The sequence below is a fragment of the Lutra lutra genome, chromosome 7 (assembly GCF_902655055.1).
Source record: "Lutra lutra chromosome 7, mLutLut1.2, whole genome shotgun sequence".
Lineage (NCBI taxonomy): Eukaryota > Metazoa > Chordata > Mammalia > Carnivora > Mustelidae > Lutra > Lutra lutra.
In genome coordinates this window covers 119,874,570-119,899,937 of record NC_062284.1, presented here as the reverse complement: position 1 = coordinate 119,899,937, position 25,368 = coordinate 119,874,570, and the positions used below count along the sequence as shown (strand labels likewise).

At 39.4% G+C, this 25,368-nt stretch overlaps 1 protein-coding gene across 2 annotated transcripts in view; it reads left to right on the top strand.

Annotated features, from left to right (window-relative positions):
* The first annotated feature begins 1,402 nt into the window (after positions 1-1,402).
* Positions 1,403-25,368, top strand: part of TTC8 (tetratricopeptide repeat domain 8) — a 61,419-nt gene continuing 37,453 nt past the window's right edge. The window contains exons 1-5 of one of the 2 annotated variants that reach the window (XM_047738165.1): positions 1,403-1,579; positions 20,997-21,117; positions 22,389-22,452; positions 22,560-22,719; positions 22,935-23,024. In XM_047738165.1, coding sequence (XP_047594121.1) covers positions 1,466-1,579; positions 20,997-21,117; positions 22,389-22,452; positions 22,560-22,719; positions 22,935-23,024 — 549 coding nt within the window. In that variant the 5' untranslated portion in view covers positions 1,403-1,465. The remainder of the gene's footprint in view (positions 1,580-20,996; positions 21,118-22,388; positions 22,453-22,559; positions 22,720-22,934; positions 23,025-25,368) is intronic. The other variant, XM_047738164.1, reaches the window with a different exon arrangement.

Sequence of the window (25,368 nt, the reverse complement as noted above, 5' to 3'; positions counted from 1 at the left end):
TTAGATACCATCTGCTTACATTTTATCAGAAAACAAAAAGTCCCTTTGAAATACTGAGCCCAATTGCAATTGGCAGTATATGCGGTCCTAAAGCCGGACTCCCAGAAATGGTAGACTGCTTAGGACAGCATACATTTCTAGAGGCACTTTGAGGGAAACAAAAATAGAGTAATTACAATAACCGTAACTATTTGCTTCTAAGATGCAAAATTTGAGAAAGACTGCTTAGTAAAGGAGAAAAAAAACTACTCTTATTAACCCATTTCTCAGGTTAGAAAGATAGTTTTAATATCTATGAAAGATAGAAATATCTGGATTAAATATAATGTGTGCACTATGGTACTTTAGCAGTTTGAGAGAACTGTGGGTGATTTATCTTTGCTAAGGAGATTTAGACCTGACCAGAAAGTTCTTCAGTATCAAGTTAATTTTTTTCTCTCTTGCTTCTCCTAGTCCTCCATAATGAAGTCTACCTGGATTTAATCCGGTCACACTTCTTTTTTCATAACCACTAAAGATGTTTGTCATCGGTGTAAATCTCTAGAGGAAAGTCAGAACTGTGCCTAAAGAAATCATTCTGCACAAGCAAGCATTTGACAAACAGTATTTGCTTGGAGACGGCGTTTCAAAAAGCTCCCTTTTAATTTTTTGTGTTGCGTTATTTCCTTTGTAAAAACGTCACCAATTTATAATCCAGAATCTGTACGCATTGTTGAATGAACTGTATTAACCCTCTGTTGTCACCCGGATTACAGTCCGGCTTCCTAACTTCATGAGACTTCAGGTAAATAATTTCTCTTCTCTGAGCCGATTTCAGTTTCTCTTACGTAAAATGCGTCGTTTGGACTAAGCCGTATCCAATGCCCCTTTTTATTTGAACACTGAATTGTTGTTGTTGTTGTTTTTGAGGACTTGAAGAAACAAACTGGAGAATTTTAGGATGTAGGTCTTCGGGTTCTGGTGGACAGTATGGTATTGAAGAAACTGTTCTCATGGTTGTGAACATGAGAACACGTGAAGAGTAAATGATAGGGGCACGGATGCATGCACTGGAAGAGTAGGACAGGGACTCGTACGAGGGTCAACTCCTGCGACTTCTCTCAGATTCGCAAAGTAAGCAGAGCGTTCGGCTGCTAGGCAACCGCTCCGCCCCAGCGACAGTGGAGGGCCCTAGTTGTAGGTGTCTAAGTCACTACCTCTTCATTTATCCATGGCGCCCTCTTCTCGAAATTAATGAAATATGTATCCTTTAAAAGTACACCCTCTTTGCAACCAAGGTTTGACAAGCCTTGTAGCTGTGTTCTGCTCGAGTCGGGTTTTCATTTTCCTGATCTCAGGCGCGATGCGGCCACCCCTCAAGCAAGGCCCTTGCCGCCGCGTTGCCGGGCAGAGCGGGACGCCTCCTGCTCCCGACCCCGCCCACCTGGCCCGGGCCCTGGTCCTTCGTGGGCCGCCTTCGGCCGCCATGGGCTCGGAGATGGAGCCGCTGCTCCTCGCCTGGAGCTATTTTAGGCGCAGGAAGTTCCAGCTCTGCGCAGATCTGTGCACGCAGATGCTGGAGAAGTCCCCTTACGACCAGGTACCAGCCGGACCCTGTCAGCCATGTGGATCCCAGCGAGAGGCAGAGGGCACTGGGGGGTCCCCAGGCCGCTGGGTGGGGACTCTGGGGAGGAAGGCCCAGGACGAACTTGACCGTGTGGTCAGCATAGGCATCTGGAACCCCTTCGAACCCGTCTGGCTCTTCCTTGTTGGCGGCGTTCCCGAGTCCCCGCGGGACTCTCGAGTGCCGTGCCATGGCCGCCCCTCCTCGAACTTGAGCAGTCCCTTTCCTTTACGGGTCCCTTAGAGGAACACTTTAAAAATCCCGAATTTTATTTTGGTGCAGAACTTTGATAAGTCATTTATACTTGCATATGGATGGGCTCTGAAGTTGGCTGCGTGTGTATTATTTATAAGACAGTGATGTATAAACAAAATCTGTAACTTCTCACCTCTTCGTGAAATAGCTGCTTTTTCTTTTTTCTTTCTTTCTTTCTTTTTTTTTGGACCAAACGTTGTGATCTCTCCACTTCATCTTAAGATTGTTTTCCAAGAGTGAAGGAGGCTTTGATTCTGGGGTATGAGTGCATTTTGAGGATAAATACAAGTTAGAAAAATGCAAATCTAGGAGGGGAAGATGAGGGGGAAAGGCCGCTTAAAAGAAGGAATGATGACCGTGGTTTTAAGAGAACTTAAGTAAACTATTACTGTCCTGCAGTAATAAGATGAAGTAAGATATTAAAGAGGGAAAATGGTCATATACTCCGGTGCAGGGAGTTCCTGGAAGAGGCAAAATGGAGAAAAAAGAAGAGCAGAGCTGTGGCAGTTTGTCAGTGCTTCTGGTAAAAGCTGGTTTTCCAGCTTTTCCTCTAGTGGTGTTGCCCTGGAGATGTTAGAAAAAAAAAAGGGAGGTTGAGGGGAGTTACATAAGTGCAGGCATATGTGTGAACACTATTACTAGGCTCTGCCTTAGTTCCCAGCAAGTGGCTGGAGGATAATCTGTTGAGGTGAATGTTTTGACTTTTAGATAGATAGAACAATCCTAGAACAATCCATGCTAGTGGGAATACAAAGCTAGATTCTTTTGTGTTTGTTCATGTTAGTTAATAGGATTCCGTTTCCATGGAGAAACATTTTTTTTTTTTTTTAAGATTTATTAAGAGAGAAAGAGAGAGAGAGAAAGAGAACATCTGGCGGGGAGGGGAAAGGGGAGCAGAGAATCCTCAAGCTGACTTCCTGATGAGTGTGGAGCCTGCTGTCTGGCTAGGTCCCTGGGACCCTGACCATGACCCCAGCCAAAATCAAAAGCTGGTCACTTAACCATCTGAGCCACCCAGCTGCCCCAGGAAGCAATTTTCTAAGTGTATTTTTTGCCACAGTAGTCCTACTGATGCTGCTCAAAAAAAAAAAAAAAAAAAAAAAGATTCCACAATTGAGTATGTCTGGGAATGTTACAAAATCATGACCCCTTCACATCTGTACAGCAAAAGTTTGTTAAAACTCTATGTGATGTACCAGACATTGTTCTTGGCACAATGGTTTACAAGTACTTTACATCCTCTTTCTGTTTTTCCATCAGTTTAGGGCAGTTTCCATTCTGTGTTCCACAGAGCAATAGTCCCAAGAACTGTTCAGTGAAAGGAAGTTTCCTCAGTCAATGCATTTGGGAACTGTACATTGCCTACTTAGAGATTCAAGATTCATACTAAAGGCCCTGGGTCCTGAAGAAAAGGAACTTAATTTTGCCCAATTTTGATTAATACAATAATTCTGAAACTTATTTTTAAAAGTGGGCAAGGCTAAGATATCTTCATTGTTATACTAGGGAGACGCAGTCTCATGGGGAAACACTGTTAAAGGCAAAGCAGCACTGTTTTTATTAATGGTTAAGCTCCTATAATCTTGGGGGACCTGGGTGGCTCAGTCAGTTGAGCATCTGCCTTCAGCTCAGGTCATGATCCCAGGGTCCTGGGATTGAGTCCCGCATCAGACTCCTTGCTCAGTGGGAGTCTGCTTCTCCCTCTCCCTCTGCCACTCCACCTGCTTGTGCTCTCTCTCCCTCTCTGTCTATCAAATAAATTTTTAAAATCTTTAAATAAAAAGATCCTATAATCTTAGTAACATAATCATAGTGAATTCACTACAGTACTGTGCCTATGAATTCAGACTTTGTGCTAGGCACTGTGATCAGAATTTTATATGTGTTCAATTAAATTACCTTTTGTTGAATGCTTGTTACTTACCAGGCACAAGTTGTGTCAATTACATGTATTTCTGTGCTTGGAATAACATTGCAAAGTAGGTAACAAAAATAATAGCTAACGTTTATTATTTACTCTGTGTCAGGCTTGGTTCTGAGGATTTTATAATTCATCTCATTTAATCCTTGGCCATTTTAGGAAGTTGGTACTATTTCCACCATTTTGTAGATTGACTATACTGGGGCACAAGGTGAAGTAATTTGTCCAAAATTACTAAGCTTGTAAACCCATTGTCTTTATATTATGCTGCCTCTTTGGCCCTTATGTAGCCAAATTTTTCCAAAATGGTGTGTTTCTCCACATTTCCCAGTACATTTTCCCATCTACTGTGCCTTTTTCCAGATTTTAGCTAAATGGTAGAGAATTTTGACATATTTATGTACTTGGATTAAAGGCTCTGGAAAGTCCTGAAGGAAGGAAACCAACGAAATTTGATTAAGACCATATTCTGAAACTTATGTGATCTCTGGCGCCTTTTGGGGGATGGGGCAGAGGGACAGATAGTTCCCATATCATCTTGGAGAGAGATCATTTTGGAAAGTGCAGGGCAAAGCAGCAGTATTTTCATTAACGGTTTAGATGGGGCTGTAGAGATCTTTCCTTTTTATCTAGGAAGAGTAAGATAAAGAGATTAAGGACTTTATCTACAACTCCTGAATTAGCAGCTAAATAAGGTAAGGGCTTGGGTCTTTTTATTTGGTTTCTTACACAGCTCTCATTAGGCCTCCCTGACCCTCTTGGTGGATTAAAGACTTGTTACAAAGTATATTTGGTAGAACTGTGATTTTTGATAATGATAATAAGGAAAAAGGTTTCTATAGGGAAATATTGCTGTTGGCATTGGTTAACCATTGACATGGTTAAGATCATTAGGGTAGTAAGTCTTGTTAGGTCTAGGCCTATTCTATTGGCCTATTTGTTGTGGATTTGAAAGAATAGTCTATAATGTGATATAGTCAATGTCTAATACCACAGACATTAAAAAAATGTTACTCTTTGTTAATATTTTCTTGTTTTGAGCAGGGGTTGATATGTTCAGCTCCTATAAATATCAGAGTAGGCCTAGGAGAATCAGTCCCAGATCTAGAAGAAATTGATGATATTCCTTTCCTTTGTAATCCTTTTTATTTGTCTTGCTCAGGTAGTTTAGTTAAGTAAGAACTATATATATTGCCAGAACAATGCACTGTTTCATCAGGAATAGAAGTTTACCTTACCAAACTGGGCTTTTGATGGCTGGATAGGGCTGTTGAAAAGTTTATAGGGTTCACTCATGTTAGTTATTTTTTTTTAATATTTTTTTATTTATTTACTTGACAGATAGAGATCACAAGCAGGCAGAGAGGCAGGCAGAAAGAGAGGAGGAAGCAGGCTCCCTGCTGAGCAGAGAGCCAGATGCGGGGGCTCGGGGCTTGATCCAGGACCCTGAGATCATGACCTGAGCCGAAGGCAGAGGCTTTAACCCACTGAGCCACCTAGGCGCCCCATGTTAGTTATTTTTTGACTCAACCTTTGAACACTGTGCTTTTCCACTGTATGCTTTTCTTTTTTAAGTAATTATTTTTAATTTTTTAATTTGAGTATAGTCGACATGTAGTGTTACATTACTTTCAGGTGTACAACATAGTGATTCAACTTTTCTATATTATGCTGTGCTCGCCCCAAGTGTAGCTACCATCTGTCACCATACCATGCTATTACAATATCATTGACTATATTCCCTATGCTGTACCTTTTATTCCCATGACCTATTCATTTCATAACTAGAAGCCTCTATCTCGCACTCCCTGTCACCCATTTTGCCCACTCCCTGCACTCCTCCCCTCTAGCAACCATCAGTTTGTTCTCTGTATTTGAATCTGTTTCTGCTTTTTGTTTGTTTTGTTTTAAATGAAATCAAACGGTATTTGTGTTTTTCTGCCTGATTCATTTCACTTAGCATAATACCCTCTAGGGTCCATCCATGTTGTTACAAATGGCTTGCATTTTTAAAAATTTTTATTCTTTTTTAATTTTAATTTATTAATTATTATTATTTTTTAAAGATTTTATTTATTTATTTGACAGACAGAGATCACAAGTAGGCAGAGAGGCAGGCAGAGAGAGAGGGAAGCTGGCTCACTACTGAGCAGAGAGCCTGATGTGGGGCTCGATCCCAGGACCCTGGGATCATGACCTGAGCCAAAGTCAGAGGCTTAACCCACTGAGCCACCCAGGCGCCTCTTATTCTTTTTTTTTTTTTTTTTAAGATTTTATTTATTTATTTGACAGACAAAGATCACAAGTAGGCAGAGAGGCAGGCAGAGAGAGAGAGAGAGGGAAGCTGGCTCACTACTGAGCAGAGAGCCTGATGTGGGGCTCGATCCCAGGACCCTGGGATCATGACCTGAGCCAAAGTCAGAGGCTTAACCCACTGAGCCACCCAGGCGCCCCGCCTCTTATTCTTTTTTTTATGACTGTGTAATATTCCATGGTACACATATACCACATCTTCTTTATCTGTGGTTATGGATATGGCTGCTTCTATATCATGGGTATTGTAAATACTGCTGCAAGAAACACAGGGGTGCATATATCTTTTCAAATTAGTGTTTTTGTGTTCTTTGGGTAAAGACCCAGGAGTGGAATTACTGGATTGTATAGTATTTCTTTGTTTAATTTTTTGAGGAACCTCTATGCTGTTTCCACACTGGCTGCATCAACTTATATTCCCACCAGCAGTGCTTGAGAGTTCCTTTACTGTATGCTTTTCTTAGCACAGATTTGTGTATTTTGTGCCCATTTGTTATTTCATTTTGGAAATATTTCCTGGTATGGTCTCCCTCAGTATGTAGAAATCTTGCCTTTTTCTTATTTTTATTTTATTTTATTATTTATTTATTTTTTAATGAACATATATTATTAGCCCCAGGGGTACAGGTCTGTGAATCGCCAGGTTTACACACTTCACAGCACTCACCATAGCACATACCTTCCCCAGTGTCGATAACCCCACCACCCTCTCCATACCCCCCTCCCCACAGCAATGCTCTGTTTTGTGAGATTAAGAGTCTCTTATGATTTGTCTCCCTCCTGATCCCATCTTGTTTCATTTATTCCTTTTCTACCCCCCAAAACTCCCCACATTGCCTCTCAACTTCCTCATATCAGCGAGATCATATGATAATTGACTTTCTCTGATTGACTTAAGCTTTGCTCAGCATAATACCCTCTAGTTCCATCCATGTCATTGCAAATGGCAAGAGTTCATTTCTTTTGATGGCTGCATAGTATTCCATTGTATATATATACCACATCATCTTTATCCATTCATCTGTTGATGGACATCCAGGTTCTTTCCATAGTTTGGCTATTTTGGATATTGCTGCTATAAACATTCAGTTGCATGTGCCTGTTCGGATCACTGCATTTGTATCTTTAGGGTAAATACCCAGTAGTGTGATTGCTGGGTCGTAGGGTAGTTCTATTTTCAACTTTTTGAGGAATCTCCATATTGTTTTCCAGAGCAGTTTCACCAGCTTGCATTCCCACCAGCAGTGAAGGAGGGTTCCCCTTCCTCTGCATCCTTGCCAGCATCTGTCATTTCCTGACTTGTTGATTTTAGCCATTCTGACTGGTGTGATGTGGTATCTCATTGTGGTTTTGATTTGTATTTCCCTGATTCCAGGTGGTGTCGAGCACTTTTTCATGTGTCTCTTGGCCATCTGGATGTCTTCTTTGCAGAAATGTCTGTTCATGTCCTCTGCCCATTTCTTGATTGGATTATTTGTTCTTTGGGTGTTGAGTTTGATAAGTTCTTTATAGATTTTGGATACTAGCCCTTTATCTGATACGTCGTTTGCAAATATCCTTTCCCATTCTGTCTGTTGTCTTTTGGTTTTATTAACTGTTTCTTTTGGTGTGCAAAAGCTTTTGATCTTGATGAAGTCCCAATAGTTCATTTTTGCCCTTGCTTCCCTTGCCTTTGGCGATGTTTCTAGGAAGAAGTTGCTGCGGCTGAGGTCGAAGAGGTTGCTGCCTGTGTTCTCCTGTAGGATTTTGATGGATTCCTTTTTCATATTGAGGCCCTTCATCCATTTGGAGTCTATTTTTGTGTGTGGTGTAAGGAAATGGTCCAGTTTCATTTTTCTGCATGTGGCCGTCCAATTTTCCCAACACCATTTGTTGAAGAGACTTTTTTCCACTGGACATTCTTTCCTGCTTTGTCGAAGATTAGTTGACCATAGAGTTGAGGGTCTATTTCTGGGCTCTCTATTCTGTTCCATTGATCTATGTGTCTGTTTTTGTGCCAGTACCATGCTGTCTTGATGATGACAGCTTTGTAATAGAGCTTGAAGTCTGGAATTGTGATGCCACCAACTTTGGCTTTCTTTTTCAACATTCCTCTGGTTATTTGAGGTCTTTTCTGGTTCCATATAAATTTTAGGATTATATGTTCCATTTCTTCGAAAAAAAATGGATGGGATTTTGATAGGGATTGCATTAAATGCGTAGATTGCTTTAGGTAGCATAGACATTTTCACAATATTTGTTCTTCCAATCCAGGAGCATAGAGCATTTTTCCATTTCTTTGTGTCTTCCTCAATTTCTTTCATGAATACTTTATTATTTTCTGAGTATAGATTCTTTGCCTCTTTGGTTAGGTTTATTCCTAGGTATCTTATGGCTTTGGGTGCAATTGTAAATGGGATTGACTCCTTAATTTCTCTTTCTTCTGTCTTGTTGTTGGTGTATAGAAATGCAACCGATTTCTGTGCATTGATTTTATATCCTGACACTTTACTGAATTCCTGTACAAGTTCTAGCAGATTTGGTGTGGAGTCTTTTGGGTTTTTCACATAAAGTATCATATCATCTGCTAGAGTGAGAGTTTGAGTTCTTCTTTGCCGATTTGGCTGCCTTTAATTTCTTTTTGTTGTATGATTGCTGAGGCTAGGACTTCTAGTACTATGTTGAATAGCAGTGGTGGTAATGGGCATCCCTGCTGTGTTCCTGACCTTAGTGGAAAAGCTCTCAGTTTTTCTCCATTGAGAATGGTATTCGCTGTGGGTTTTTCATAGCCTTTTTGTTATTTAATTAAAACATTTAAAAATATTTATGTTGGAGTGATGATACAAATAATGAAGAGCTTTAGGAAGCTTAAGAAGTTTCATTTGATTAAGAACTTGAAAACTCTCCTTCCTTTCCTTACAACATGAATCCAGGATGGCATATCTGTATGGTTATGGCACAGAGTCTGCTACATAGGGGTTCTCATTATGTATCTGCTGAATGAGTGTATTGATTGTATTCATGTTTGTGTGTGTGTGTGTGTGTGTGTTTTAAAGATTGTATTGTTAAGGAATCTCACACCCAATGCGGGACTCGAACCTACAACCGCAAGATCAAGAGTTGCATGCTCTTCTGACTGAGCCAGCCAGGCATCCCTATGTATTTTGATGGCATTATCCATGTGTACCACCTTCCCTTCTGTTTACAAAGATCATCCTAGTTGCCTGAGGACCTTTGTGTCCTTCCACCCCCATAGGTTCCTAAACATACATTTACCTTTTCAAATAAGTGTAATTGCATTATGGACATTCTTAACTCATTTCTTGATTTGTTTTGTTTTTTGTTTTTATTATTCCCACCACAAAATAGAAATGGTAATTATGTGATGTGATAGGGGTGCTATTGTGTTCCACATGACAGATGTGATAGAGGTGCTATCATCATAATGACAATCATCCTACAATATATAAATGTAGCAAGTGAACATGTTGTACACCTTGTTATTTTTTATTTTTAAAGTTTTAATTTATTTATTTGAGAGAGAGAGAGCATGGGCACAGTGGGGGTGGAGAAGGCAGAGGGAGAAGGAGAAGCAGACTCCCCAGTGAGCAGGGAGGCTGATGTAGGGCTCGATCTCAGGACCCCGAGATCATGACCTGAGCCAAAGGCAGGCACCCAACCAGTTGAGCCACCCAGGCGCTCCCACCTTATTGTTTTTTTAATCAGTTAAGAAAATTCTTCTTAGATTCCTCCAAGAGAGTATTTTTTTTTTTTAAAGATTTTATTTATTTGTCATAGAGAGAGAAGCGAGAGCGAGCACAGGCAGACAGAGTGGCAGGCAGAGGCAGAGGGAGAAGCAGGCTCCCTGCCAAGCAAGGAGCCCAATGTGGGACTCGATCCCAGGACGCTGGGATCATGACCTGAGCCAAAGGCAGCCGCCTAAACAACTGAGCCACCCAGGCGTCCCAAGAGAATATTTTTGATAGTAGTTATCATCACTGGCATTTCTTATGATGCTCATTGTTTCAGTGGAGGAAGTTAAATGATGGCAAGATTACCAATCTATGAAAAGCTAACAGAAATGTGATCAGAGCAGAAGCAGATGGTCCTCAGCTCCGCAGTTAGCTAATTTATCTTCACATGTTCGTTTAGTCTTGTGGGCTTTTTTTTTTTTTTTGAGGCTTCTACATTTTAGAGTACTTTTCCCCCACAGCTCTTTGAATTACCATTCCTGTGCCACCAAACCAGTTTTAGTACAAATGAATGACTTTGAAGCAGTGTCTGGACACACGGAAGAGGAAGGAAGTTAAAATATTTTTTCTGTGTGCCAAATGGATTCAATTTTGCTCTCCTCCTCACCCCCTCCTAAGACAAAAATAGCTTTTGTTTAGGATGCTATTTTTCACTTTTGGTTTGCTTATTTTTGTCCCAGGTGAAGAGAACCTCTCTAAAGTGATTTATTATTTGTTCATCTTTCTTTAAGCTGGTCCAGGGAGCTTCTCAAAAATCCCATTTTGGTCCCAATGCATTAGCCTTTTAGGATAAGCCCACTTCTGAGACTATTCCTTTTATTCCTCCTTTAAGAGATACAATTTTGGTACTATTAATAAAAAATATTTAAGTTGTGCCTTGTACTTTCCATTAGGACATCTGGATTTTATTTAATTTTGATTCTTGCCAAAGTCAGGGTAGTTAGCCTGGTCAGGGAGGTATAGCATGGAATAGCATGTTTCCTTAGAGTAATACATTTTTATTTGGACACAAAAGGACTGAAGGATAGGTTGACTGTAAGAACATGGTATTTGGTAATGGGGCAAGGTTCTTGAAGAAGATGGATTGTGAACTGTTTTTCCCAGGTACAGAATAGTGAAAAATAAGAAGGCAGGGTCTGTAAGCATGACTTTAAGGTTCTGATCTCTTGGGAATAAAGAAAGAAAGATAACTGGTTAATTTATTGTAGCTTCCCTGCTTAATAAAATACAGTAAGAACAAGAAATTCATAGAGAGGTACTATCTTTTTTCAAAGTGTTCTTTCAATCATGATTGAACAAGTAGTTGTAAGTTGTAAGATACAAAAGGGAGAAATACAAAACGGTCTTCCTTCCACACAGCAATGTGACCCAGAGGGAATGCTTGCTGTTACAGCTCATGTCCATCATCCTGATTAGTTGCTTAATCTGATTACTGTTCTTTGTGTTCCATATGTCAGATGCATGGCTTTAAAACCAGCCCCAATTTTTTTTAGCTCCATTATAATTAAACAGTTCATAAAACATGCAGATTTTTCAGGCAGTGAGGTTTTTAAAAGACAGTATGCTCTTATTATAGGGTAGATTTCTGATAGATTTTCAAATTATTAAAATCAGTGATTCTGGGAGTGGGCGTGTTGGCTTTGAATGGGAATTCACATTCTCCTCCCCAATCTCTACTTATAATGAGAGATGATACAGAGAGGGGATTATTTTTGTAAATGATTTGGAGGTAGAGAAAAGGCTGAAAGCCACTGGCTTAGAGGAAAGACATGGAACCAGGGGTCCCCAGTGAGCTACATCTTAGTAGTTGATTGAGACAAGGATCTGGTGCTCCAGGCAAAACAAAACAAAACAAAACAAAGCCATCTTTCTGTATGATTATCTAATTTATTTCCTCTTTGGGGCCGTGGAGACTCAGCCAAACTTAATCTTCTGATTCTTATACTCTGTGGAGCAGTTCATTTTATGAATTTGTATTCCCGCTGAATTATAGATTTACATTCCTACTTGGCTGCTTGGTCCCTAGATCTCCCCAAACCTTCTGACATCTATCCATTTCTCTGTTCTCTTACTTTTTTTTTTTTTTCTTTTTCCTTCTTGTTACTGCTACTTTCTGAATAATGTCTCAGTAGTTTCAGAACAGAGCTGGGTCAGACTCATTAGCCAGAGTAAGTATTGGTGGCAATTAAGAAGTCACATTCAGAATTAGCTAGAGATTTGATTCCCTGAAGTAATAGCAACACCCTAAGAGAGAAAGCCTTACCCTGGGGAGGAAGGAGGGAAGCAAACTGATGTGAATTGAAGTTGATGCTAATGAGTATTTGCGGGTTCTAGGCAGTGTCACTGCTCCCTGTTCTCTCACTCACTCACTTTGAAGGAGAGTCAAAGGGAAGTCTTAATTTGATGTGCCACAACTGGGAGTTAGTTCTGCATTCTGAAAAGGGAAGTACTAGCGAGTTTGGTGCCTTTCTATTTATTATAGAATTGTTTATGTGACTGATACTTCTTATTGAAAGTGATAGCACCTTACATTTCATTAACTGTGATAGCATATGTGAAAAGACTCTGAAAATTATGAAATATTCTTAAAAATGCAAGCTTTTCTTTTTAAAACCCCCCTATAGACCCTACTGCTCCAATTTAAGAGGAGGACTAGGTTACAGAGATTGTATGATTTGTTCAAGGTCATGCAGCTAAGTGACTCCCGGAGGATCGAGCCCAGCTCTTCTGACTCTAGGGCTAGGCATGGTGATTCTTCTTCTTCTTTTTTTTTTTTTTTTAAGAGAGGGGAGAGAGGGAGAAAGAGAAAGAGAGAGAAAGTTGGTGGGGGAGAGGGAGAGGGAGAATTTTTTTTCTTTCTTTTTTTTTTTAAATTGTTTTATGTTAGTCACCATACAGTACATCATTCGTTTTTTATGTAGTGTTCCATGATTCATTGTTTGTGTATAACACACAGTGCTCCATTCAATCCTTGCCCTCCTTAATACCCACCACCAGGCTCATCCATCCCCCACCCCCCTCCCTTCTATAACCCTTGGTTTATTTCCCCAGAGTCCATTGTGAGAGGGAGAGTCTTAAGCAGGCTCTAGCAGGCACTAGCATGGAGCCTGACAAGGGGAGCCTGACACAAGGGTTGATCTCACAACCCTTAGATCATGACCTGAGCTGAAATCAAGAGTTAGATACTTAAAAAAAAAAAAAAAAAAAAAAAAAAGAGTTGGACACTTAACTGACTGAGTCACCCAGGCTCCCCTAGCCTCAACTGTGTTGATGCCCAGGGAAATAATCTGCTAGACCAAATGAACCTGACTTGTGATTCCCTATTTGGATGGATTAATTTAAATAACAGACTCTGATTGAAAGACCCACAGATGAAAGTCCCAGTGATTAAAAAAAATTTTTTTTGCCTTATCTCTAAATTAAAAAATCCTGACTCTTCCTTCTTAGTCCTGCTACTCCTGATGGATCTCCAGTCCAGACCAGCCATACCCAGCCTTGGTCTCCCTCACCATATAGTAGCCAGCTTTCATGCCTTGCTATGATCTCATATACTCAGCAAAGTTCAGGCTCTTGAGCCAGAGTGTCTGGGTTCAAATACTGCCTATACACTGATGAGTGTTTTCTCATCTGTAAAATGGAGATGATAATATGCCTCAAAGGGTTGTTGTGAGGGTTCAGTTCATTAAAATATGGTAAGTGATCACAAATGTTAGCTGCTATTGTCTCTAGATAGCTAGAGAGATTTCCATGCAGGATCCATGCAATTTCCATGCAGGATCAATATCATTGATATTTTTCTGAAAGGATTGTTGGTAACCTGGAACGCACCTGTGAGGAAAATGTTCAGTGAAATTGATGGCAAAGTGATGTTGAATATAGTTCATAGATCCCTGGTACTCAATTATTTCCAGAATAATCTCCTTCCCTTTTCTCTGACTCCCTTCTTATCTCCCATGTATTCTGTTTTCCCCCTCTCCCTCTAAGTCATATCTAACTGGCCCCTAACTTGAATATAGCGTTTGATACATTTTACTGCAAGGTATATAACTCTGCGTGCCTTCCTCATAGAATGTTTTCAGCACCTAGCCAGGGGACCAGCTATGTCAGGGACATGCTGTGGGACTAACGTGTTCTCTGCCTCACTCCTGGTTCTTTCTCCTTCTCCCCTCTAAGCAACCTCACCTATCTGTCCACCTTCCCATCCTCTAGGCCTCTCATTGTCTTCTCTGACCCTCTCATTGCTTGTCATTTCCCCACATGCTTTACCTGTGTGGTAAGTCACAGATGTGTTCCTGTGGAGCAGAAGAACCCCAGGGAGCACAAAGACCTTTATCAGTGAACAGAACACCGAGGCTGAGCTGGTGGTTTGAATTTGGGCCACTGGAAGCATCTTCTTGCTCTTGGCAGAATAACAGGCATCCAGCTTTTACTTAACGATTAGAGGTTTCTAGCTCTTATACCTGTTTTGTTTTCCTTTCCAAGTATTATCTGCAGTCACCTCTGGTTAACGTTTTCTCCCTTTTCTATATGGACTTATCTTGTACTCTCCTACACTTTATGCTTCAATCCTGCCTTATTATGTCCAAGTCATTTTTTAATCTCCAAGATGTGCTGGCAAGGAAGAGCTCTGGCTTCCTTGTGTGACCTTGAGCAAATTATATGACCTCTCTGAACTGGTTTCCTGATCTGTCAAATGGATAAGAACATTGACCTGCCTCCCTCCGGTGGTTGTTATGAGACTTATTATTTTTTTTTTTTAAAGATTTTATTTATTTGACAGACAGAGATCACAAGTAGGCAGAGAGGCAGGCAGAGAGAGAGAGGAGGAAGCAGGCTCCCCGCTGAGCAGAGAGCCCGATGTGGGGCCCGATCCCAGGACCCTGGGATCATGACCTGAGCCGAAAGCAGAGGCTTTAACCCACTGAGCCACCCAGGCGCCCCTGTTATGAGACTTAAATGAGAGACATGTGTCATACAGACATGTCCACAAATAAACAGAAGAAAGAATAGACAGGGTTATGTCTTCTGTCATCTCTTTGCCTGTATCAGTATGTTTAAGTATGGGCTGTGAGTTCTAAGCAATCTGTACTTTTCCAGATCTTCCTTATACACGCTGGAATTGAAAACCTCCAATTGCCATGTATTCTTAGTTGCTGTTTTGTGTTTGGTTCAGCTGCTTTCCAAATATTCTCTAAATCCCACCCTCTGAGGCCTTTGCTTTTCTAGCCTAGCTTAACCTGTGCCTCTCATGTTCCTACTGGGTGTTATGCTACAGAAATTGCTTATCTTTGTATGGTGACCAGATGGCTTACACATTGCTTGTGCGCATAATATATTCTTAAAAGAATATTTAGGGTATTCTTTTGGCTTTTAGAGCTATAGAAAGCAAGGCAAGGAAGGATCTTTTCTTTTTCTTTCTCTATTTTGTTTCTTAATAGCTTCCCTAATAAGACATGCCGCCAACTGAGTGTTCAGTGCAGGTTGCTAACTGTAGATACATAAATGTAGATGTTTTGTTAAATATATATGTTACAACTCTGACTTTTTCCCAGTGGATTTCTATTTAGTTTGAACAGAAAAAACCCTGAGTTTATTAACACCTGACCCTAATATATGTGACATAGTCTATTTATAAACATTTCTCAGAGTGCATTGCAGTGAGAATTAATTTTTTATCTTCAGGCACTAATCCCATTATTTATATGTGGAGCAGAAGGGTTTATAGTATGTGGCTCTTCTTCCTTCTCCCCAAGTGATTAAAGTCTGAATGTTTTAACCACCATGAACTTATTTTTGAGTATAAAGAAATGTTCCCTTGGTATAGTTGTAAAATTATTGTAATTTCTGAGATTTTGTGTCTTCATTAAATAAGTAGTTAAGATAACTTCTCTGTGCTTTAAATGAGGTTAGAATAATTAGAATTTCCTACTTGGAGGAAATTCAGCACTTGTCAGTGTATATTAGTTTTACACTAATACCAATATTAGTATTAGTATATCCAAAACTCTTGAAAACAGTTGTGGGGAAAGATTAAAGTTAATATTTGAATTTTTACTGAATGAGTTTAAATCCACCTACGCATACCTAATTAGTCACTAAGACTTTATTTTAGAAACCGTATTTCTTAAAAATGTTTACTACCTTCTTAATGCTTTCCAGGAACCAGATCCTGAATTGCCAGTGTCTCAGGTAAAGGTTTAGTTTAGCAACCTTTAGTTTAGAGAATACTATAATTTCAATTGCTTACTTCGTCCTATAGATTAGAAAACTTGCTGCATATCTATTAGTGCTGTTATAAAATTAGCCATCTCTACCAGACGTTCTGTACCTTTTAATGTAAAGTATTATATTTCCAACATTTTTGGATGAGTAGTCTTATGGTCTTAAGACTTGGAGTTTAAATAGAAATGACCAATATTGACCAGAGGATGAGAAAATTAGAGAAGGAGGCAAGGGGAATCAGGAGCTTAGAAAGCAAGCAAGCCAAGAAGTCAGCAGAACCCCAGGTGTCCAAAAAGACCATGATGGATAGGACAGTGTCTTGAGTAAAGATTAGGCTAACTCTGCTTGGGAAGGGTTTGGTTTTAGAGAGCGGTGCCTGCCCCCATGAGGAAGAACGGAAGGAACACTACTGGCCAGATAGCCATGTCTACCAAATTCTTGCGGGATAGGAGGTGGCCAGAGAGACCTGCTAACTGGATGAGACCCAGTGAATGTGTCTGGAGGGAATCCAAGGAGAGGAGGTGAAGCTTTTAACTCTGAGGGTTTCTAGTAGGTCTGGGAATAGGGTGAAGAGACGAAAGTGCTATAAATCAGAGAGCTTCAGTGTTTCCAGGTGTTTGCCCCACCACATGACAGAGAATTGTAACAGTGGTTTTTAGGTAAATAAACAGTTTGGAACCTCATATGTGGTTCATGTGAGTAATCATCCAAACTTGTAGAAGAAGGCAAGATACAAAGTACTCTGATAGAGGTCTGTGTGGCAGTAAACAAGCACATAAATGGTTAAAAGGTAGCACTCTGTTCTTGAAAAGAATTTAAACATTGTCTGCAGTGTTCATAATCATTACCAAATTGATAGATGGTACAGAACTGTTTTTTGCATAATATATGCACAATTCGTTTGAGAAGGACCTAAATTATAAATAAAGTAAGTACTGTGTTTTTTGTTTTCAGTAATTTTGGAAGATTTTGTTAAAATTAAATTAAAACACCAATAATTTGCACTGTATGGTTTTAAAACTATAAATGGCATTTGAAAGTTTCCAGCCAGTGCAGGAACTTGATGAAGGATCTGTATTTAGTATTGCTTTTCTGTTCCGTTACTGTAGACTGAATTATCCACTGGATAGTGATCTAAAAGAATAAAAAGGGAACAAGTCTGACAGGATTCTTTTGAGCTCATTATTCACACATATTGCCTTCCTCCTTTGCACATTTTTACAACTTCAAAATAAATGAGGCTTCACAATAACAATTCAATATTTTGTGCCTCAGTTTTTCATTTTCATAGAGTAGGCAGAGTGTCAAATGTTACTGATTCTTATGATGGCTCAATCAGGTTAGACACACTGTTCTTTGGTGGCCTTATTCTAATAATAACCCAACAAAATTGTTTCTTTTATGTCTTAAAAGAGTGGCCTCAAATTCTGTATTAAAAGGAACAGGACAATTTAAACATGTTTTGCTCATTCACTAGAGTTTTCACCTTGTTTATTTTCATAACTAAAATTGGATCAACCTCACAGAAGATAGTACAAGCAAAGCATTACTTCCCTGATGTTAATACCTCAAGAGTAATGTCCTGTAGACTGCCTCAGTAGGCGAAGGATATGGGATTATGTTTCTCAGACAAAGAAGGACATAACTGACATGATGATTACTTGCTTAGATTGGGAGAATCTGTGCTTTTCCCTTGAGAAAAGTTCCGACACTTCTGTGATTTTTGTTGATTTCACAGTACTTCCAATGGATGGGTATTCAAGTATATTTACTACATGGCCCTGTCATTTAGTAACAATTTAAACATTATCTGATAATACCAATTTATGTTTTTATGCAGATCCCAGGGGCAGTTTGGGATCATCCATTACACTTTGTTATGCAGTTTACTTTAATCACTGATTAGTTTTGAACTTTTTTTTTTTTTTTTTTAAATTTCAACAGAGGATTTTAGGGCTGTACATACTTGGCTTGTTTCCAAAATAAAATTTTTAATTTTTTTTTTTTAAAGCCAAAGCCCCATCTGCTGTTTTCATCAAAATCCTAAGAATGTTCACCTTGCCAAGAGTAGTTCTTTGAATACAGTCTGATGTTTAATCAAGCAGTGGTATGTGATTTTCAAGGTCATTTTTGTTAGGACAGAAGGAAAATCAGGAAGATTAATATTCTCAAATACTGATGAAATTTAAAATTAAGTAATGGTTAAATAGATTTTATTATAGATCTTTAAATATATAAGATTCCCATCATTATTTCTACTTCTGAAGAATTAGGTTCTAGAAACTGAAATAAATATAGATCTCGTTACCTTTTTTAAAAAGTGAATTCTTATGGAATCACATTTTTAAAAAGATGTGAAGCATTTATTCATTTGGTGGGGAGGGAACAGTGGATTTACTTCCTTTTGTTTTGCTTAGCCTAATATTAAAAACAGTTGCACCTTCTTAATATTTAATAGTAGGTAGATGGATGTCAGGAAGCATGATGAAGTAGACTGTAACAGTAGGTACATGCAAATTGTTAAAAAGATATATGCAGGGATAATTAATGCCCAATATATAATTGATACTATAATAATTAGAACATGGCTTTTAGAAGATAGATTTGACTGGGACTCCAAGTCATAGTTTTGAAGCTTCATGAGCTCTTCCTCATCAGGATGAAAGTCCATATACCTCACTGTGGCATCCAGGGTCCGTCATCAGCCCTTTGCCTTTTTCTCCAGTTTCTTCTCTGACTGCTGCCTCAGCCCGAACCTGATTCAACCATATACCAACTAATTTGGATTTGCTAAACTTGTCATGAGCCTTCAAGCTAGCCTGTCCTGGTCCTGTTGCTTTGCCTATCACATGCTTTCAGTCTTGGCCACTAGCAAACTCTTTTCTCCTACCCTTCCTCCACCCTCCAGCAGCTGGGTGCCACTCTCTGCCTTCCTACAGTATGCTTCCGACTTTCATTATTGCATTTGTCCAACAACACTGAAATTCGTGTGAGCTGGGAGAGCTGTGGTTTACTCATCTCTGTTCCCAGGACCTGGCATGTAGGTAGCAGGTGCTTCCTAGTAATATGGGAGTGAACCAGCGGAGCCCACATCTTGCTTTACTGTTTCAAAGAAAATGCTGCAGTCCTTCCTGTCCACCAGGCTGCTGAACAAGCAATGCCCTCTTGAGAAATGAAATCCATCAGATGCTTGCAGGGCAGTATGAGCTGTGGGGACTCAAGATAAATCAGGATTACTTATTTCCATCTTTGAAGTTAAATTAAACCATTAGTACAAGCGAGGGATGACTTCCCTGACCATACTTGTATAGATCTGCCAACCTTCCTTGATCTTTGAGGATTGAAAACTTCCAATTGTTTCCACACTTTAGTGGCTCCCACAGTTAGATGCAGTTCCAATTGGAATTTTTTTTTTTTTTTTTTTTTTACAAATTCTTTGATTCTGTGTTCTGCTCATTCAGTTGTGTTAAATCCACACAGTTGAAACATTTTATTGTAAGTTATCTGATGAGAATCCAATAAACCTTACCCAGGAAAGTATAAGCCTAAAAAGCCAATCATCTAACCAAATATAATTTCATTTTAGGAACCTAAGTATGCAATGAAGGCAGCCTTCTTTATTCCCATTAAAGTGAAAGCATAAAGATTTTCTTCTTTCCTTAAAAATTTTTGTCTGCTATATGCATTCCAATTATTTTAGCCCACAAAAAGATCTCTGCTTTTTAATTCCTATAAAACTATTTTCTATACCACAAACCTGTCACCTATCATGCACTGCTTTGCCTTGACACTTAATTCAGATGGGTGATGTGTTCAGGGAAATTAAGATCCAAGTTTTAATCTTCTCGTGTTTCCTTTTCAGAACCTAGCCCAATGCCATGTAACTAGGAGGTGTTCAGTAGATATGGACTGAGTGCATGAGTGGATGAATGCATCTTGGGTTCTTGATGTGAGGACTTTTTGGACCTCTGTAGCTCTCATCTGTTCCTCTCTCAGTCCCTTTGCCTTTCCTTTAGCCTGCCTCACAGCCTGATGTGTGAGCCCTCCTTACACCATCCCCCAAGTTCCCATGCTGCTGCTTCCTCTGTACTATTAGAGTTAATTCTGTGCTTCTGCTTAAGAGTTGCCTTCTTCCCAGCTCCTCCACTGGACAAGCTTTATTGCTCTTTGCTTCTATTCTCTAGTGAAGCAGAAAGGTAAACATTTCTGATAAAGCCATTTTAAATGTTTAAGAAGATATTTCACTGTGCAGACCTTGATATCTAATTTCTCAAGGTAGAACAAAGCTGATATTTTCCAGATTCCTTAATTGCCTTTTCTATCTCCCCCACCTCCACTTTCTAGCAGGTTTTCTACTGGCTAGATCCCAAAGCAGCCAAGATTGTGTTGATTAGTTATTGGGAATTGGGAGAAATTGATCTTAGTTCAAGTCAACATTTTTGGAATACCAATGTGTGGAAAAACCATAGGTGTTATGGAAAATTCAGAACTGAACAAGGTAAAAATGATTATGTTCTGGGGGAAGGGAGGGCTAACCTATGCCCAATAATTACAGTTTCTCGAGTATGGTAAGTACATATAATAGGAGTATAAAGAGAATGCCCTGTGAGAAAGACAAGAGGGAAGTAGGTTTAGAGCTAAACCATCGAGAAGGTCTTCATGATGGACTCTGGTCCTGAAGGGGGAAGGCAGAAAGAGCACTGTGGTCGAAGCTTTATTAATTTGTTTTCAAATTACTGTTCTAGTAAAATTTTCTCTTAAGATCTTCTTTTTCTTATAAAAAGTCATGTTAGAAGACTACCAGGTAATTACAACACTTTTATTTACTAGGTAATTGATCTAATGGATGTTTCTTGATTAGGCCCAATGGAAACTTAGACAATAATAAAGATTCTGTAGGCAGTACTTCTAATACTACTTAATATATGCTTTATTTTATCCACGCTTATAGGCAGCTTGGATTTTAAAGGCACGAGCACTAACTGAAATGGTATACATAGATGAAATTGATGTAAATCAGGAAGGAATTGCAGAAATGATGCTGGATGAAAATGCTATTGCTCAAGTTCCACGTAAGTATTGGTTTTTCCCTTAAGTAAATGAAATGCCATTAGGAGGAAGAATAATACTCTTTGTATATAAAAGAAACATACGACATTATATACATGAAAAAACATTCTATTATGTAAATGGTCTCTATCTTGCCATACAGTACAAAGACTTTCCTTCCTCAATTCAATTATATTATCTTAAACTTAAGATATGAGATTGATGTATAAAACCATTTTTCAATAAAAGCTATACTATGCATTTAAAAAATTTTATATTTAGAAGGCATTCTAGCTGAACTGCTTATCTAACCTATCAGAAGATTGTTTATCGGGGCGCCTGGGTGGCTCAGTGGGTTAAGCCGCTGCCTTCGGCTCAGGTCATGATCCCAGGTCCTGGGTTCGAGCCCCACATCCGGCTTTCTGCTCAGCAGGGAGCCTGCTTCCTCCTCTCTCTCTGCTTGCCTCTCTGCTTACTTGTGATTTCTCTCTGTCAAATAAATAAATAAAATCTTAAAAAAAAAAAAAAAAAAAAAGAAGATTGTTTATCTCAGAGTGGAAACACCGGAAGCACCCAAACAGCAGAAGTGTTCTAAAAGGATTATTAAAAAAAATTATCACTGTAATAATTGAAGGTGGTTTGCTCTCATGCGTGATATGAAGTGATGGGGTGATACGCTGGCCCGTGAATGCCTCGTGGTGTCCTCACAGAAGCTGGGTCCCCAGCTTACGGATGTGCTGGTGCAAATGGTATTGAGTGATTGCTGTGGTGGTCTTGCTGGAATTTGATAGTTATAACAGTTATCAGCCATTTATATGTTTGAAAGATAATAACTTTTAAAGCTTCAAATGAAAATTGAGGAAAAAAAATACATATGGATCATGTTAAAAATGAACTTTTTTCCCCCATCGTTTTGCTCTTTTGGAGCTAAAATGTCTAAATTCTTGATTTTGTATCGGAAATAAACTATGAGTATCTTTGGAGCTTGCTAGCCTTAGTTTGAACCCCAGCTCTACTAACGGGATGACCTCTTTGCTTAACCCTCTAAGCCTTTGCTGAATGGGTGAATATTACTTGTCTTTCAGACTTAGTGTGAGGATTACATGTGGTAACATAAAATAACATAATAGATACTCAGTAAATATCAGTCTCAAACACATTCTTCCCTAAAATACATTTCCTGTTATTACTGTCCTTTTCACTAGACTGGTGCATTCCTGAAAATTACATTAGCTGACAGTTTTTACAGATTAGTAACTCATATATTAATTGAATTTGCCATCTCATCTCATAGGCCCTGGCACATCTTTGAAACTCCCTGGAACTAATCAGACAGGAGGGCCTAGTCCAGCTATCAGGTATGCACTTCTTTTTCATACTCTCTATCCCTAAATAGTGACGAGACTGTAGGAGAATCTTCCTTTATTGACCTTCTTTGTATTTTCACAACGTACACTTTCCACAGGCCAATCACTCAAGCTGGAAGACCCATTACAGGTTTCCTTAGACCTGGCACACAGAGCGGAAGGCCTGGCACTATGGAGCAGGCCATCAGAACTCCCAGAACTGCCTACACAGCTCGCCCCATCACCAACTCATCTGGAAGATTTATCAGGCTGGGAACGGTAAATTCTGACAGCTTTACCACAGTTTTCTATTACCAAAGTAACTTTATAGTATATCATTTTTTGCTCTTGTTATAGTGGAAGGTTATATGGAAGGTTTTTTACAGTTGATTCTTTTTTTTACTTATGTTGCCTTTATAATTTTTATGCTCCTTAAACTCAATTTATGTTTCAAGAGAAAGTTTCAGATCTTGTTCTGTCATTTTCCCCCATAGGCTTCCATGCTTACAAGTCCTGATGGGCCTTTTATAAACTTATCTAGACTGAATTTAACAAAATATGCCCAGAAACCTAAATTGGCAAAGGTATGTACTTAAAATGATTGTATGTTATGAAGTAACAGATATATTATCATAACAACATTGCAGGAAATAGAAAAAAAATGGTGAAGGAAAGGCGGTGTCTTGACTGAAGTGGAAATGTTTAATTACTGAACCATGTTAAAGTTCTCTTAGTCTTTTAAGAAAAGTCCATCGGAAATAAGGTCTATATACCATCATTACAGGAAATTCTTTTTCCTCTGAGAAACAACAGCAATTTTAAAAAAAAATTTAAATTCTAGTTAGTTAAAATACAGTGCAATATTGGTTTCTGGAATAGAATTCTGTGATTCATCACTTACATACAACAAACACCCAGTGCTCATCTCAACAAATGCTCTCATTAATCCCCATCACCCATCTAGCCCAGACCCCATCCACCTCCCTCCATCAACCCTCAGTTTGTTCTGTACTGTTAAGGGTCTCTTATGGTTTATTTCTCTCTCTCCTTTTCTTTTTCTCTCCCCCTTCCCATATGTTCATCTTTTTTTAAATTCCACATATGAGTGAGATCATATGGTATTTGTCTTTCTCTGACTTGATTTGTTTCACTTAGCATAACACTCTCTAGCTCTATCCACATCATTGCAAATGGCAAGATTTCATTCTTTTTTGATGGCTGAGTAATATTTCTTTGTGTGTGTGTGTGTGTGTGTGTGTACACACCACATCCTCTTTATCCATTCATCAGCCATTGGACATTGGGGCTTTCTCCTTAGTTTGGCTATTGTTGATAAAGGAACAGCAATTTATAACAAAGAAAGCAGATAGGCAAAATCATCTTTGTGGAAGGGAGCTTAGCAGGTCATCCGTGTCTGTGTGTGTTTTCTTTTTCATCTTGGACTCTTCTCAGAAAAATGATTTGCTATCCTTGTAGAGTTTTAGGACTTTCAAAAGGAAGATAAAAAAATATGTACTTCGAATTTGTAATTAGGCAGGCATCTTAATGTCACTGTCTGGCCTGAGTGATCCTTATGGAGAATTATGTTAATAATTCTAACTATTCAAAGAGTAGTTGCTTGGGGCACCTAGGTTACTCAGTCAGTTGAACTTCCAACTCTTCCTTTAGATTCAGGTCCATGATCTCAGGGTTGGGACATGGAGCCCTGTATCTGACTCTGTGCTCAGCAGGAAGTCTGCTTGAAGATTTTCTCCCTCTACCCCTCCCCCCACTCCCATGTGCACACGTGCTTTCTCCCTCTCTCAAATAAATAAATAAATCTTAAAAAATAGATTGGATGCGCCTTTAAATTAAAGAGAAAGAGTGAAAGTAAGTGTGTGTATGCATGGTAAGAGAGAGTTGAGAAAGAGAGATAAAAAGAGCCTGAGAGGTCCATGACCTTTTCAGTCTAAAGATAAACTTGGAGTTGTTTGGAATAGTTCAGAGACATGAGCATTTAGCTGGTGATGAAACTGGCCTAAGCTTAGCCCAAGTTTGTAGCTGTAATTTTTGTGAATTCTGTGCATTAGTGCTAAGTTCATTCTGAATCTTAATTCTAATGGTGTTTAACATATTTACTAAATGTCAAACACTGGGGAATATAAGAGTGGTTGTTAGCCATACAGAGTTGAAATTAAAATCTGAAAAAGAAATGTCAGTTGATAGGGAATTATCCTATAATAACACTGATGACATTTTTCTTAATTTCTTATTTGAAAGCAATCTGGTCAACTACACTTAGCAGAATTGCGAAGTTATACTTATTTCCCTTTGTGAGAATGGAGTATTAACAGGAACTTATACGGAATATCTAGTTCCCCTGCCCTTTTAGGCCATTTACTTGAGGTGGCTGGATGGCTAGTTGGTACAATTGCTATGTTCTTTTACAAAGATTTACTTATTTGAGAGAAGAAGAGAGAGAGATGGGGGGATGGTGATGCAGAGGAAGAGTGAGAGAGGGAAACTTAAGCAGACTCTGCACTCAGTGTGGAGCCTGATGTGAGGCTCGATCCCATGATCCTGAGATCATGACCAGAGCTGAAACCAAGAGTCAGTCACTTAACTGACTACGCCACCTACTCCCCCACCCCCGACAGCGCCCCCCATTGCTGTTTTCTGTCCAGGGAGTGCAGTCCCATGAAGGCACTCTGGTAAACTCAGATGCTTCCAGAACAGACCTGGTCTATGTTAATAGACTTAAACTGAACTAGATTTTGTGCTTTTTTAGTGTGTTGTAGAAATAATGCCCGGTAAGGGTATCTGAGTGGCTCAGTCCATTAAGCATCTGCCTTTGGCTCAGGTCATGATCCCAGGGTCCTGGGATTGAGCCCTACATCGGGCTCTCTGCTCCTCAGGGAGCCTCCTTCTCCCCCTGCCTCTGCCTTTCTC